General features: G+C 42.9%; 1 protein-coding gene across 3 annotated transcripts in view; it reads left to right on the forward strand.

Moving 5' to 3' along the window:
- The window catches only part of Kank1 (KN motif and ankyrin repeat domains 1), a 53,657-nt gene that overhangs the window by 23,224 nt on the left and 14,263 nt on the right, over nt 1-16,170 (forward strand). For all 3 annotated transcript variants that reach the window (XM_077797017.1, XM_077797018.1, XM_026413050.2), the window contains exon 2: nt 5,529-8,213. In XM_077797017.1, coding sequence (XP_077653143.1) covers nt 5,529-8,213 — 2,685 coding nt within the window. The remainder of the gene's footprint in view (nt 1-5,528; nt 8,214-16,170) is intronic.

The following is a 16,170-nucleotide window of genomic DNA, read 5'->3' on the forward strand; positions in this document are numbered from 1 at the left end:
TCTTTTTTTCATATTAAAACACAGCTCACTATATAGAGTTGTAGAAAAGTACTGAGTACAGTACTGAGTACTGTCTTACTCAAGAGTAGTATTTTGGGGGCTGGGTTGTGGCTCAGTAGTAGAGGACTCACCTAGCAAGTGTGAGGCCCTGGGTTCTATCCTCAGCACCACATAAAAATAAATAAAATAAAGGTATCATGTCCAACTACAGCTAAAAAATAAATATATTTTTTTAAAGTGGCATTTTGCCACCCTGTCATTTACACATAGTGTTATGGTCTTATTAGGAAACAGAAGGTCTAAAAGCCACAGTTTATGAAGCCACAGTCTCCGTTGCTAACTGAGTTTTTCCTCAGGTTGCTGTCCCCAGCACAGGCCTCCTCAGCCTCAGCACTGTTGACATTTTGTGCTGGATAACTCTTTACTGGGAAAGGGAGGGACAGGTGGGCCCATGTGATATTTGTCAATGTCTGCAATTGTTTTGGGTTGTCATTGCTGGGGGCAAAGGGTGCTATTGGCATCTAGTGAGTAGAGGCCAGGTGCTGCTAAACATCCTACAGGACGGTCCCTCCCTTCCTCCAACAGGGAATGATCTTCACTTACCTGGTCTTCAGAAGTCAATTCCTGGTTAGCTCCCTTCTGTTTGGTCATTTATTCACATACCATCATATTGTCTTGTTGATCATAAGTCTTTGGGACTGATCTCCATTCAGGTTATATTGGCGTTTACTACCCCGCTAGACTGTATCTCATTTCTTATAAATTCTTCCTCCTACTCTTTTCACTAAATAGAACCTTTCTCCACTCCCTGTTAAACTTCCAGTAAATGCTATATAAAGCAGGTAGCAGTGGGGCCTGGAGGGGTCTCCACTGAATTTCCAGACGTCCAGAGAATTCTCACAAACTTCAGGGGCTGTTACTTCCAGGACTTCAGTTGCAGATATATAGCCAGTGGGTTTTTGGCTGTGTAAAGCAGGCATAGTTTCCTTAGTCCAAAAAGTCTTTTTAGGCTATTAAGAATCTCCTCATAATCCAATTAAAGATTCATTAAAAACCAAATTTTTGCTGTAAAAAAGGTTCATTGTAATATCTCCCCAGTTTATCATTTATCATTTTCTTTTTGAAATACAGTGTTAAATTGGTGGGAGACACTGCTATATCATGTTAAAATTCAGTGTCATTCCAAGTAATCAAAACCTAGTTAAGCAATAGCTAAACAAAATAAATTCATTTCTCTTTCACATTGAAGTACAGAGGTGGGCTCTTTAAGGTCAATGTCCATAAAGACTTTTGAGATTAAGTTCCATCTAGCACATTGTTCCTCCAACCCTTGGTGTATTTTCATAGTCCAAGATTGCAGCTAGCATTCCAGTCATCATATCCACATTCCAGTAGCAGGATGGAAGGAAGAACAAAGAAGAAAGGTGATCAAAGAACTATTCCCATGTCTTCACTGGAGGTTCCTAGGCATTGCTACATGGCGTTTCTGCTTGTGGCTGTACTAACAGTAAAGGAGGTCCGGGAAATACAGACTTTATATTTGCCCATATAAATAACAGAGGGTGCTTTTAGTATGGAAGGATAGGAAAATGCATATACCAAGGAATACTAACTATCTTTGCCATGGTTGCTTATATTCATGTCCCTCCCACTTGAACTTTCTCAGAGTTTATTTCAATACATTTCCTTTTGCTTTACCAACAGTGACTTCTTGTAATCATCTTTAAAGACAAATACCCAAGTGATGTAAAAATCCACAAAATACAAAGAACAAAATGAAAATCACCTATAATTCCACAGCCTAAAAACAACCACTGGAACAGCATCATGTAAGAAAGGTCTTTAACCCTAACATTTAACAAACAATTATCTTCAGAGCATTGATATTTTTCAAAGTTTATTATGTTATATATTCAATTATTTATTCTGTCGGTAAGTATTTTTAAACATCTACTTTAATCCCAGCATCTTGCTAATTACCGTGTGGTTGGAAGAGGGGAGCAATGAAGGTTATTTTAAATTATATTTGTTCAGGCTGGGAATGTAGCTCAGTGGTAGTGCACTTGCCTAACATGCACAAAGCCCTGGGTTAAATCCCCAATGCTGGGAGGGAGGGATTGCATTTATTCTTCAGATGTTCCATTTGACCCAGAGACACATACATACGTCAAAAAATTAGGAAATAAGTCAGGTCCCATAAGTGCCACATTGATGTTAATGTATATAAAGATACCCTGAAAGGAGATTTTTTAAAAAAATGACACTGAATATTTTAATGTAATTGTAGAACACTTGGTACCACGGACAATTGTTATACAAAAGGCACCTTGAGAATACATCTCACTTTTTTAGCTGCTGGAAAATGAAACACGAATTACAAGGCCCTTGGGTAGCCCAGGTTAAGTAGTGTTGGCAAACAGTCAGACCTAACATGGTTAAATTCTAACCTCTCCTGATTTCCAGAGGTGGAAGTCCAAAATTCACTTAGTAATGATTTGGCATGACCCAGGGCCTTTGGTGATTTGTACAAGTTGAATTTCAGAAATAACTAAGATGGGCCAGTTAATTTTTGCTGAAAAGTGTCATTTGTTTTGTTGTGTTCTACATCCTGAAATTGAGTCAGCTTACCTTTCTGTTAAAGCTTCAGAGAGAAAAATAGCTGAGTTCAGACCTATGCAGAAAAGCCTTGAAGCAGTTTTACCAAAATATCCACACTTGAGATAAGGGTGACTTTCCTTTCTTCTTGAAAACACCTGAGATAGGAGTGAATTTCTTTCTTTCTTTCTTTCTTTCTTTCTTTCTTTCTTTCTTTCTTTCTTTCTTTCTTTCTTTCTCTCTTTCTTTCTTTCTCTCTTTCTTTCTTTCTCTCTTTCTTTCTTTCTCTCTTTCTTTCTTTCTCTCTTTCTTTCTCTCTCTCTCTCTCTCTCTCTCTCTCTCTCTCTCTCTCTCTTTCTTTCTTTCTTTCTTTCTCTTGAAATGATCTGTGTATGGCTTTTTTCCTTTTTCTTCATACCTCTTTTGTAACTGGAAAATGGATTTTGTTGGTTTGGGTGCTGGGGATTGAACCCAGGCTCTTGAACTGCTAAGGATGCATTCTACCACTGAGAATACACCCCCAGCCTAAGAAAATGTTTTATTTTTAATTTCCTTTAAAGAAGCTTTCAGCAGTGGCAGGGCCCCCGCTGAGATCTGTGTTAAAGGGTAGTGGCTTGTCACTTGCCAGGAGCTGTGCTGAGATGGTCCTGTAGTGCTCTGGGCCCAGCGCGCCCAGGCTGACTGCTCTGGCTCTCAAAACCACGGAGAACAGTGGCCGATTGTGGCCCTGCCCTCCTTCAGGTGACTGAGGGCCCAGGCCGCTAGGTTTGCACTCGGGAACACAGGCTCTTTCATGAAGAAGTGGCTGGCACGGGAAAGACAGAGCCACTCTGTGGGGATGCTTACATTGCCGCCTTTATTTGTACTCCTGGCAAAACTGGAATGAAGTCCACACGTTTTCAGAAGATGCCGGTTTCCTGTTTTCATTAAGAAAAACAGGGAATGCCGAACAGCTGAGTGTGCTGGGGGTGGTGTCGCCGAAGCCGGAGGGAGACTTCATTGGTGAAAACCCGGCCTATGGTATTGCGCGTGGCAGGTCTAAGTGGCTTTTCCTTATGGGGAGAGGAACCGGGGCGTCGGGTGTGCTGGCCGGGAGCGAGCCGGCTGCTGTGCCGCTGCGGGGCGCTTGGTAAGGTGAGTGCTGCGGACTCCCGGGCCGCGGAGGCTGAGAGCCGCCTGCTGGGGCCTGGGTCGAGTGGCAGCTCGCCTGCCCTGTCCCCGGGAGAGCTGTCTGTCGGCTCCTTTGACACCCGAACCTGCCCTTTCTCTTTGCTTACAAAATTTCAGACAGCTCTGAAAACAGGTCTGGCCACATATTTTGGGTGGTGAACACTTTGTTCATCTGGAGTTGAAAGTTAGAGAGGGAAGCCAGACAGGAAAAAAAAAAAAAAAGCATTCTGTTAGCATGAGCACAAGTTTCCGTGCACAAGCCCTGTGGATCAGCTCTCCCGGGCTTAAGCTAGAAACACTTTGGTGCACGGCCCTTCTTTCAAACGGAATTCCTTTCCCTCCTGCTTTTAGATGAAATCTAGCGCCTACCTTCTATCAGCTGGTGTAGTTTAATATTGTTTTAAATTGAGACATGAAGAATGCTTACGGTCTTTAATTCCTCTAATTCCTCCGGTTGGCAGGCTTTCTGTACTTTTCTTTCCAGTATTTCAGAAGAAGAGTGGAAGTGAAAGGGCCAGGCAGGCGGAGCATTGGTCATTGGTGTTCTCCCCTGTAGTGTTCAGCAGTGTTGGGGGCTGGGAGAGCAGACAGGCAGCCCATGATTGCCAGGCCTTGAACCTTGACAGCAATCAGGTGGGTGGGTGTACCCAGGATAGGGCAGGGGTACAGATGGTTTCTATTTTCACTCCTGGAGTTGGATTTTTTTTTTTTTCTATAGTCCTGAGAGTGTAGAACTTGTGAGTGGGACTCTAGGAAAACACATTACTTAATCCCACACTTTAAACAAACAAAAATGGCCTTGCTTTTAAATTTGAAATGCAGAGCTCAGGTCAGCAGCAAGGTCTATGCTTTGAAAGGTTCCTGTTTCCTTTTTGAAATGTTTGGTTTAGCAAGAAGTAGCTTTTACTGAATGCCACATGATCCAGTGCTTAGAACATAGGTTTGTTCTTGTTGTCATTTTCCTTTGCATCTGTTTGGATTTATCAATAATAGGAAACAAGAATTCTTGAAATAGTGAATGTTTTGTTCAAAAAAGAAAAAGAGTGGAGAAAACAATGCCTGTAGTTGAGAAGATTTTGTTTGATTTTTTTAAGCAGGGAGAGAAATTGAGAAATGGGAGACACAGAAAATAGAGTTGAAGTCTGTCCTCTGACCAGATTCTTGCTTCCATGCTGCCTAAGTTAATACCCAACATCCTATGTCCCAGATTTCTAGCAAGAAAGTGTCAGAGCAAATTGGGATCTTGTACCAGTGGGCAGGTGCTAGGTGGCTCTTGGCCACTGGATAGAAAGGCTATGAGGCTTACAGAAGAGCAGGGGCAGAATGCATATCCTTGGCCCCCTGGCCTGGCCTGTTAGTCTTCAGCTGAATTTTAACATTCTGAGCTTTGGAGGGTACTTTATAAAATAGGAGTCTTAATGTCTATACACCACCCTTCAGGACACTATAGAGGACAAATGAGATAATACTTGACAGTGCTTTAAAACCTATTTTAATGCATTCTTTTGTAAATAATTTGCTAAGGGTTTACTGTGTGCTTAGTTATCAAAATCATTTTCTCATTACTTTATTTAACCTTATGTGTTAAATAGAAGTTCAGAGAAGTTTGTCAACTGCTTACCAGCTAGGTTGTAGATTCAGGGTTATAAGTCTGTCAGCTCTTTTAAAATTATTTCAGGTTGCTGCTCTGCAGCATACACAAATAATTATTTTTGCCATTATGTGCAATGTATGGTATTATAATATTCTCTTCTCTGTCCTAGAAAAAGCAGATGATATTCTGAATGGAGACCATGACAAGGAACAGAAAGACCCTTATTTTGTGGAGACACCCTATGGCTATCAACTAGACTTAGATTTCCTCAAATATGTGGATGACATACAGAAGGGAAATACCATCAAGAAACTGAACATCCAGAAGAAAAAGAAACCTTCTGTGCCATGCCCAGAAACCAGGGTCACATCTGGTCAGCAAGGTGCATGGACTTCCACAGAATCCCTTTCATCTTCCAACAGTGATGACAACAAGCAGTGCCCCAGCTTCCTCCTAGCCAGAAGCCACATTACATCAACTCCAATCCCAAAGCCACCTGCCCCTCTGGAGACCTTGCCTACTTTTCTAACCATCCCAGAAAATCGACAGCTGCCCCCTCCTTCACCACAACTCCCAAAGCACAACCTTCATGTCACCAAGACACTAATGGAGACCCGGAGAAGGCTCGAACAGGAGAGAGTCACCATGCAGATGACACCGAGTGAATTCAGAAGGCCTAGGCTGGCCAGTTTTGGAGGCATGGGCTCTACAAGCTCCCTCCCCTCTTTTATGGGTTCTGGAAACCACAATCCTGCCATGCACCAGCTTCAGAACGGATACCAAGGCAATGGGGATTATGGGGGCTATGCCCCAGGGGCTGCTACCACCTCCTCCATGGGGAGTTCTATCCGCCACAGCCCCTTGAGCTCAGGGATCTCCACCCCAGTGACCAATGTGAGCCCCATGCACCTGCAGCATATCCGCGAGCAAATGGCCATTGCCCTGAAACGCCTAAAGGAACTCGAGGAACAGGTGAGAACTATCCCTGTGCTCCAGGTAAAGATCTCTGTCTTGCAAGAGGAGAAACGGCAATTGGCCTCACAGCTGAAAACTCAAAGGGCTGCATCCCAGAATGATGTCTGTGGTGTGAGGAAGCGCTCCTATAGTGCGGGAAATGCCTCCCAGATGGAGCAGCTCTCCCGGGCCCGGAGAAGTGGCGGGGAGTTATACATTGACTATGAGGAGGATGAGATGGAGAGTGTGGAGCAGAGCACACAGAGAATAAAGGAGTTCCGGCAGCTCACGGCAGACATGCAGGCCCTGGAGCAGAAGATCCAGGACAGCAGCTACGAGGCCTACTCGGAGCTCAGGGAGAATGGGGAGTGCCCGCCTCGTGAATGCCGCTCTGTGGCTGTGGGTGATGATGAGAGCATGAATGACCTTGTTGTGTACCACCGGGGCTCTGTGTCCTGCAAGGATGCAGCCACAGGGACAGTCACTGAGAGGAGGCATTGTGGGGTCAACGTGACAGAGGCCATGCTCGGAGTGACTACGGAAGCTGACAAAGAAATTGAGCTACAACAGCAGACCATAGAGGCCTTAAAAGAAAAAATCTACCGCCTGGAAGTACAACTTAAAGAAACCACCCATGACCGGGAGATGACTAGACTAAAACAAGAACTGCAGGCCGCTGGATCAAGGAAAAAAGTCGACAAAGCCATGATGGCCCAGCCACTTGTCTCCAGCAAGCTGGTGGAGGCAGTGGTACCCATGAGAGACCAAGTGGTTGGCCATCACGTGGATGTGGTAGACACGTGCGTTGGGACCTCTGTACAAACAAGCAGCATAGGCATCTCCTGCCAGCCTGAGTGCAGGAACCAAGCGGTGGGGCCCGAGCTGCCCATGAACTGGTGGATTGTTAAGGAGAGGGTGGAAACGCACGACCGAGGTGCTGGGAGGTCTGTGGAGATGCGTGACGAGAGCGTGGGTGTAGAAGTCAGCGTCTGCGAAACAGGCAGCAACACAGAGGAGTCTGTGAGCGACCTCGCGCTCCTCACCACTAACTTGAACCTCAAAGACGTGCGGTCCATTGGCTGTGGCGATTGTTCTGTCGATGTGACTGTTTGTGCTCCCAAGCAGTGCAGCTCCCGGAGCGTGAACACAGAGGCTGTTGTGCAGGTGGAGGCAGCTGTCACGGCAGCCCCTCCGACCGCACACCAGCACACCAGCACAGTTTGGGAACGGGCGCACCAGTGCACCAACACGGAGACAGCTACCCTCGTAGAATCGTGCACCAACACTTCCCTGAGCACTTTGGATAAGCAGACCAGCACCCAGACTGTGGAGATGCGGACCGTGGCCATAGGAGAGGGCCGCGTCAAGGACGTCAACTCCTCCACCAAGACACGGTCTGTTGGTGTGGGGACGGTGCTTTCTGGCAATTTGGGATTTGATAAGCCATCGGCTGTGAAGACTAAAGAGGCAGGTGTGGGGCAGATAAATATTCATGACAACTACCTGGTTGGTCTCAAAATGAGGACCATAGCGTGTGGGCCTCCACACGGATCACAGTTGACTGGGGGGCCCATGGGCAGCAGGAGGAGCGTGGGTGTTGGGGACGAGCCTGTTGAGGAGTTCCTGGAGGGCCCCCAGACCCAGGCTCCATCTGGAATGGTGACTGGCCTGGATCACTACATTGAGCGTGTCCAGAAGCTGCTGGCAGAACAGCAAACACTACTGGCTGAGAATTACAGTGAACTGGCAGAAGCTTTTGGGGAACCTCACTCACAGATTGGTTCCCTCAACTCACAGCTGATCAGCACCCTGTCCTCCATCAGTTCTGTTATGAAGTCTGCAAGCCCGGAAGAGCTCAGGAACCCTGACTTCCAGAAAACCAGTCTGGGTAAAATCACAGGTAGGTGGCACCCGAAGAGACCTGGGACTCGGGAAGTGTCTTAGGCCACTTTCTGGTACTGTCACTGAATTCTGTGGACTGGGAAACTTATAAAGAATAGAGGGTTTTTTTGGATCATGGTTCTGGAAGGCTGGGAAGTGAGGGCCTTCTCACTCTGTGGTAACAAGGTGGAGGGCCTCACTTGGTGAGGCAGGGCAAGCCTGCAGAGAGTCCTGCAGTAATGATCCCACTCCTGCAATGGCGACTTTAACCCACTCGTGGAGGCAGAGGGATTGTTTCCAACCCATGAACTTTTGGGAAACACATTCAAACCATAGCAGGAAGGATGTCTTCTCAGGAGATAAGAAATGGTGGGGGATGGTACTAGCGATCGAACATGGAGTCTTGTTAAGCTAGGCTAGTGCTCTGTGGCAGAAATACTTCCCAGCCCTTTATTTAATTTTTTTTAATTCTTATTTATTTTTTGAGATGGGGTCTTGCTAAGTTGCTGAGGCTGGCCTTGAACCTACCATCTTTCTACCTCAGCCTCGTGAGTAGCTGGTTTCCAGGCCACCAAGCCCACCAGGGAATTTTTTTTTTCTTAAACTGCTGGAGCCATTTTGTGGAATCATAAAGAAAGCTCCAGAATGGTAATAGAATGAAAGCCAAGAATCACAATCCATAAGCAACTCTGGTGGTTGCTTTAGCTCGTAGCCAAGGACTAATGGGGGGGGGTGAATTAGTTTTGACTGGCTAGACGTTGGCCCCTGTGGCTGCTAGTTTTATGCTGCTTTCTTGTTTGTATTTCAGTTACTTACGTGTTCATTTTATAGAGAACTATCCAAAAAATATTCTATTCTGTTTATACCCAGTATGTTATCAGTCAAGTTTTATGAGGGGATAGAGACTACCGTTCATTTTATTAATACAGCAAAGAGTCTTGAATTCCTACCCCATCTCCAGGATAGGCACAACAAGAGTCCCCTCCCCCTAGTGCTTATGTTCTAGTCTGGGGCACAAGTGATGGAAAGGAGACCTGCATAGTGGTAGGTACTGTGAAGATGATGACTGCAGTTATGGGGACAGGGATTGGCAGTGGTTACAGGTGGGGCTATTTGAGATAAGGGACACTTGAGCAAGAAGTCTGAGAGGTCTCTTCCCACTGTTCATTTTGGTAGAGCTTTTTTTTTTTTTTTTTTTTGGCCTTTCTCATTCTTTCCCTTATTCATTGGGACTCCTGCTCACCTCTGCCTTCCTTAACACTGAAACTCATCATTGAGGAATTGCCCTGGGAAATCTCTCCCTGCAAGCCTCACTCAAATGACTTTCCTGGTGTCGGGCACTCTGTGTGTCTGACAGTGCACAACACCTTCCTTGGCACTGCCCAGCTTCTGTTCTTGGCACTCCAGTCCTCACAAACCAGTGTGACCTGGGCATAGGTGTGCATCCAATTAATTTTTTCATGTTGAAATGTGCACAATAGACTTCAATAAGATATCAGTCTTTCTGTTTCCCTTTATAAGCCTGAGAGGGCAGTGATTAAAATGGACTGAAATAGATTACATCTTCCTATGTTTCCGCTTTCAAACCTGAAAGAGTATTAATTTTTAGTATCTGTGCTATTGGACAGATAGTTTATTGTGGGAAGAAAAAAACATGAATGTGACAGCTGATGTGTGGGTTTTTGCCTTTTATAATCCAAATAAATGGACCTGGGAGTCATTTAGGATAAGCAGGATTAAAATGATACATGGACATAAGTGATGTCTTAGGTAACTAATAATATGTCTGCTTCCACATCCTTTTACAAATCATGGTGTCAGATGTTGAAGTCAAAATTCTTAAAAGTCCTCCAGATATGACACAGAGGATCATGAAAGCATTTCCTTCCCAGCCTTTCTCCCTCCTCCTCAAAATAGGGTTTTTATTTCACATTCTTGCCTGAAATATTCAGCTGTAACACTGGAGTAATTTTGGTGGCCCTCGGAGACTGGGGAGCAAGTTTTGTCTGGCCGTGCTGCAGTGTGTGTTGGTGTATTTCCAGTCACGCTGACATTCCACACGTCACATTGTGGATCTGACCCTTCAAATGAGCACCTAATTAATCAGCTAAAATTCATGAGACCTACAGCACTTGTGAACCAGAGAATCAGTATTTTTAGTAGCACTTAGTCATAGTGGCAGCCTCTCTTGGAGCACACAGGGATAACTTTAAAGTATGTCTAATTCACATCACATTTGTAACCATGTTGCTCTAATGTTCTAATGAGGAAGGAATTGGATTAGGAGCTCAACCCACAGTATGGTACTTAAGGCAGCTTGATATAGTAAGGTGAGATTCCTAACACCTGCCAGCTATGAAGCAACAAGGTGTGTCAAAATGTACCGGGGACACTGCACACCCTACAATACAGAGTAGTACGGTGTAGAATGTGTATCTGTACTGAGAGGCATAATGGAGTGTGGAAAGGTATCCATTCACATTTTCTTTCCCCCCAAAAGATAATAGAGAATTTGGGCTTGATATCTAATCCCTTGTGTGAACCTTATATTTTGAAGAAGTTAAATTTGGGCTCTGAAACTAGGCGGTCTCTGCCCCAGGACAAGTTGTCTTTATTCCTTCTCAGACTGTAGTGAAGATGGGGTGAGTCATAGGAGTAGACCATTTGGAGTGTCGGCAGCAGGGTCTGAGTGCTCTAGAAGAGCTGGCCACCACCATTTTGAATACTTCCAGAACTGGAGATTAAAGATTTTTTTTTCACAACACCTTTATCCTATTTATTTATTTTTATGTGGTGCTGAGGATTGAACTCGATGTCTCATGTGTGCTAGGCAAGCGCTCTACCCCTGAGCTACAGCCACAGCCCTGGTCATTTGTTCTTAATCCAGATTTTAACATCCATAATTCTGGCTTGTGACCTCCCCCCAACCAATTATTACACCTTCCTAACTAAAAATTTTATCCAGATAACAAAATATAGAGAAAAATGGCAAAGCAAAATTAATATGATATTCAGAGTCAGTGTTAAAGCTCAAAATGAGACGTATCAGTGCCCAATCTGTAGAATTCTACTGAAGATAGCTATTAAAAGATACTCCTTTAAGTATGCAGAACATTATTTTTAGCAGCATCACAGTGCCCAATACTCTTGTTTAGTTTCTTAGATTTAGAACTGGAATATGTGTTTACAAATTAACAGTGTAGAATAACAAAACAGCAAAACCCACCCTCACAAAACAACTATGTGCTCAGTTTATACAACTGCATACTTAAGTTTTTAACAAGATTTGAGTCATGCATAGTCTATGTATTTTATTTTATTTATTTATTTATTTAACTTAAAAGCTCACATTTTCCCAGGGTTTGAGAGAGAATAACATGGCTTTAATGAATTGAAATTCGGTGGTCATCAAAGGTGTCCTACTAAGTTTTTTAAATTCCTGGTAGTGTGAGTTTCATGCATTTAATATTTTTTCATGAAATTGAAAAGAGGAAATAAGTTTCTATTGTCACCAAAAACCTTAGAAAGGAATATTTATTTTTCCTATACATCAATTGGGTTATACTGGTTTGAGGAGTGATGAGTTAATGTTTGTTACTGTTGTTTTTCCTTCTGGAAAGAGGGGAAAAAATAGAAAACTCTAGACAAATTACTTGCAGTTAAAAAAAAATACTCTAAAATATATATAACTGTCTTTGAGCAAATACAAACAAAACTATTTCTAAAAGTGGAGTTTAGCATACTACAGGGACATAGCCACATCAGTATTTATAGCAATACAATTCACAATATCCAAATTGTGGACCAACCTAGATGCCCTTCAATAGACGAATGGATTAAAAAATGTGACATGTATACACAATGGAATATTACTCAGCAATAAAAGAGAATAAAATCATGGCACTTGCAGGTAAATGGATGGAGTTGGAGAAGACAATGCTAAGTGAAGTTAGCCAATCCCAAAAAAACCAAATGCTGAATGTTTTCTCTGATATAAGGAGGCTGATTCATAGTGGAATAGGGAGAGGGAACATGGGAGGAATAGACAACTCTGGAGAGGGCATGGGGTAATTAACGAGATTGAATGTGATGATCATTATTATCCAAAGTACATGTATGAAGACACGAATTAGTGTGAATATACTTTGTATACAACCAGGAAAAAAATAAATAAATAATAAAAGTGTTCAGGGCTGAGGTTGTGGCTCAGCGGTAGAGTGCTTGCCTAGCATGTGCAAGGCCCTTGGTTCGCTCTTCAGCACCACATAAAAATAAATAAGTAAAGGTATTGTGTCCAACTAAAATTTAAAAATAAACTCCACTTTTTTTTTGTTTTGTTTTGTTTTAGTATTTAACTACCTGCCACCCAGTTTGTAGAAAATTTGTTTCTCACACTCGAACAAAAGTACTGCTTTTCAAGTTAGCTTCCATATTTGCACTCCTGGTTATTTCGGGTTTGATAAAGTATGTTTCTTCAGGGAGATCTAAGCCAAAGCAAAAGCAGGGAAATGACATTGTTACAGAATACATTTCTAATTGTCTTCTATTTCAAATAAGATACCATGTTCTTATTATCTGTTTTTATCACTTTAAAAAAAGGCAGCCAGGGCTGAGATTGTGGCTCATTGAAAAAGCACTTGCTTCTCATGTATGAGGCACTGGGTTCGATCCTCAGCACCATGTAAAAATAAATAAAATAAAAAAGGTATTGTGTCCATTTACAACTTTAAAAAAATGCTGCAAGCAAGAGCATCAAAATAATCCAAACCTAGTGTTTCTGGAGCCTTGTGGTGTATAATGGCATGGCGTGGTGGAGGGCCCACTGGCCTGGATGTCAGGAGAACCGACTTCTGGTAGTGACTTAGTAATTTGTAGTATCAGAGAGAGAAAAAGAGTTAGTGTTTATGTTCGTGTGTGAGAAAGACCAGGCCCCCACATCCTCCTGCATCAAATGACAGGGTTGGGTTAGATTTTAGATTTTTCTCACAGGGTCCTCTCAGCAGGATTGTGTGTGGGGTGGGGGAGAGGATGGGTATTGGGGACTGAACCCAAGGGTGCTCTACCACTGAGCTACATCCCTAGCCCTTTTTACCTTTTATTTTAAAACAGGATCTTGCCAGGTTGACCAGGCTAACCTCGAACTTGTGATCCTCCTGCCTCAGCCTCCCAAGTATATGGGATTAAAGGTGTAGGTCATCACATCTGGCAGAATTTTTCCATAAAAGTATGCCTTCGTAGGCTAACCATCAGATTCAGCTGAAGAAACTTTCCAATAACACATGGGTCTCCTGCTACCACCCAGTAGGCACCCCAGATCCAATTTCAGGGAAATGTTGGAATAAAATGACCTTAGAACAGAGCCCACAGCTTCATGAACAGTTTTACTGTTTGTTTCTGTGGTACTAGGGATTGAACCCACTGCCTCATGCGTGCTAGGCTCCACCAGTGAGTCACATCCCCAGTCCACACATAGTTTTACATTTGGGCTTTTCATGAAGACAATGCATAATTTTCTTTAGATACTCAAAAGGGATAGTTGATCTTCTGCAAGATCGAAGTCACCTGTTAGAGACCTTGGGGAAAAAAACACCCTAGTCCTGAGGAAAAGATCTTCCAAAGTTTTAATCTTCTCATCACTTCTGTGAGCCTTGAGTTGACACTTGTTTGGAAACTCTTAAACTAATCATTTAAAATGGATATTAGTGAAATAAAAATGTGCTCTGGAGAAAGATGCAGGTTTGACAATTTCACGATGAATGAATCCAACGTATTCAGTTCGTGTTGGGCTAAAGCGTGGACATTAGTAATTGTCAAGTACGGCAATGAGTTGGAGTTCATGAGTGTCCAGTCAAAATGACAAATGTAACTGATATTGGAAGATGGCCATAGCTGTTTGTTTTTCTGAGTAGCATATTTCAGTAAAGACTTTTAAGTCTGCATTGTCCCTATCAGTATCAATTGAATGTCAAGTATATGCAAAATGTGGTACTGCAACAAAGAGATATAAAGATGTACTTTGAAAAACCTGCCATCCAGTTGGGAAACCAAGACAGCCCCCAAAATGTGAATGATCACCTGTGGCAACATCTATCAGGTACCAAGTACTATGCAAATAGAAAGTGCTCAGGGTTCAGTTGCCATCAAGGTCTCAGAGGTCTGAGGAGGAGGAAGCCTTAGCACTATTGGGAGGAACACAGAGCACATTTAAACCCAGCAATGCAGCCTGTTAGGTTTTTTGGGTCCAGTCTTAGAATGGGGTTTAATTACATGTGGGTGGGGTTGTGGTGAGGGAGAATTTGATTCTTAATCCACTCTAGTATTTTAATTTCTAAATGAGTAGCCACTTTTTGATGGCAGCTGTTTGATATGTTCCTATGAAAATATCGAAATGGACCTAGAAATGGACCTAGAAAACAGCAGCTCTGACTACTTAAGTTTTCTATCTCCAGTTTGAGTTGGCTGTTTGTGACCTTCAAGCAGAGTCCTGAGAGGAGAGCATGGAAACAGAAAGGGATTGACCTCTGTCTTCTGCTAAATGTCTTCTACATTTCCCTGAAAAAATAATATACATCAAGATAGAATGAAGAAGATTCATGAAGAATCTCTGCTATTTGTCCCTCAAATGTTTGGGCTGAAAAGTGTGAATTCATGCTGAACCCTTTTCATGGAAAACTAGAACTATCTCAGATTCCTTTGAATTCTTATACTTTGGGGAAATACTAATTTACTAAATAATTTACTCCCATAATGAATCTGGAATTTCAGTTCTTCTTGACAAATAAGCTAGACATCCAGTTGGAAGACATCTAGCTGAGAAGTTGGCTACGCAACATGGTTAATTAGATGGTCACATGATTCAGAGCTGTTTTCAGAAAGCACTTGACATTATAAATATGGATTCACATGTCAGAAAAGTTAACATCTGTCAACAGAGATACTTAAAGTCCATTTTAATACATTTCTAAAATTAATTTCCTAACAAGTTTGGTGTATTTCATCAACTAATATCCATTCTAGATGGATAAATATCACAGCAGACTGGAGAAGAAGATGTCTGTAAGACTCTCCCAGCTGTAGTTTTCACTGGGTCAGGGTTTTGTTTGCTTGCTTGCTTCCTTCCTTCCTTCCTTCCAACATTCTTAAAGTTCAGGACATTGTGAAGTAAATTTTTCATTATGGGTTTTCCATTCCCCTCTTCTCTGACTCCCCAGTTGTGACTTTGGAAATAGCTGTTACCTGGTGGGAATCTTGAGCATCTAGGTCAGAGGGTCAGAATTCTGAGAGTGTTTATAATTAGTTCTTTTGTTTCATTGCTCTTGTTTTGGTAGTATTCCATGTTCACCAGGGTTTTCTAGCACCAGTGATCCATGGTTGTTAATAAAACCTCCACCAGTTCCTGAGAATTCACATGGGTCCTAGTTGATGAGTTGAGACCAGAGAGGAGTCTACACTCTTGTTTTCAGGGCATGTTCTATTTTGGTTAATTTAATTCAGTAATTCTTAATCCAGACTGCATGGCAGAATCACCTAGGGAAAGGTTAAAAGTACTGAAGCCTGGCCACCTGCAGATAGTGCATTATATAGACCTACCCCCGGCTGGGGTTGTAGCTTGATAGTGGAGCACTTGCCTGGTACTGGGTTCGATCCTCAGCACCACATAAAAATAAATTAATAAAGCAAAGGTATTGTGTCCATCTACAACTTAAAAATAAAAAAAAGCCCCACCCCTAGTTCAGGAGACTCTAAGAGGCAGCCAGATTAGGACTGCTGGATTTTGTAGTTAACCTCTTCATCCCTGGCTTTCTTGACTGCACCTGTCCTTCACTTTGCTTGAACAGGGCAGTGAATTGCCATGCTACGTAAATGTCCACCCAAGTCATGCAGATGAGCTCAGAGAATTGGGTAAGAGCCACTCAAGTCCAGCCAGAGTAAAAAGATTTTCTGGCAATGCAGGGTAGCAGATTCCCTTGACAAAT

The sequence above is a fragment of the Urocitellus parryii genome, chromosome 4, assembly GCF_045843805.1.
Source record: "Urocitellus parryii isolate mUroPar1 chromosome 4, mUroPar1.hap1, whole genome shotgun sequence".
Taxonomy (NCBI): domain Eukaryota; kingdom Metazoa; phylum Chordata; class Mammalia; order Rodentia; family Sciuridae; genus Urocitellus; species Urocitellus parryii.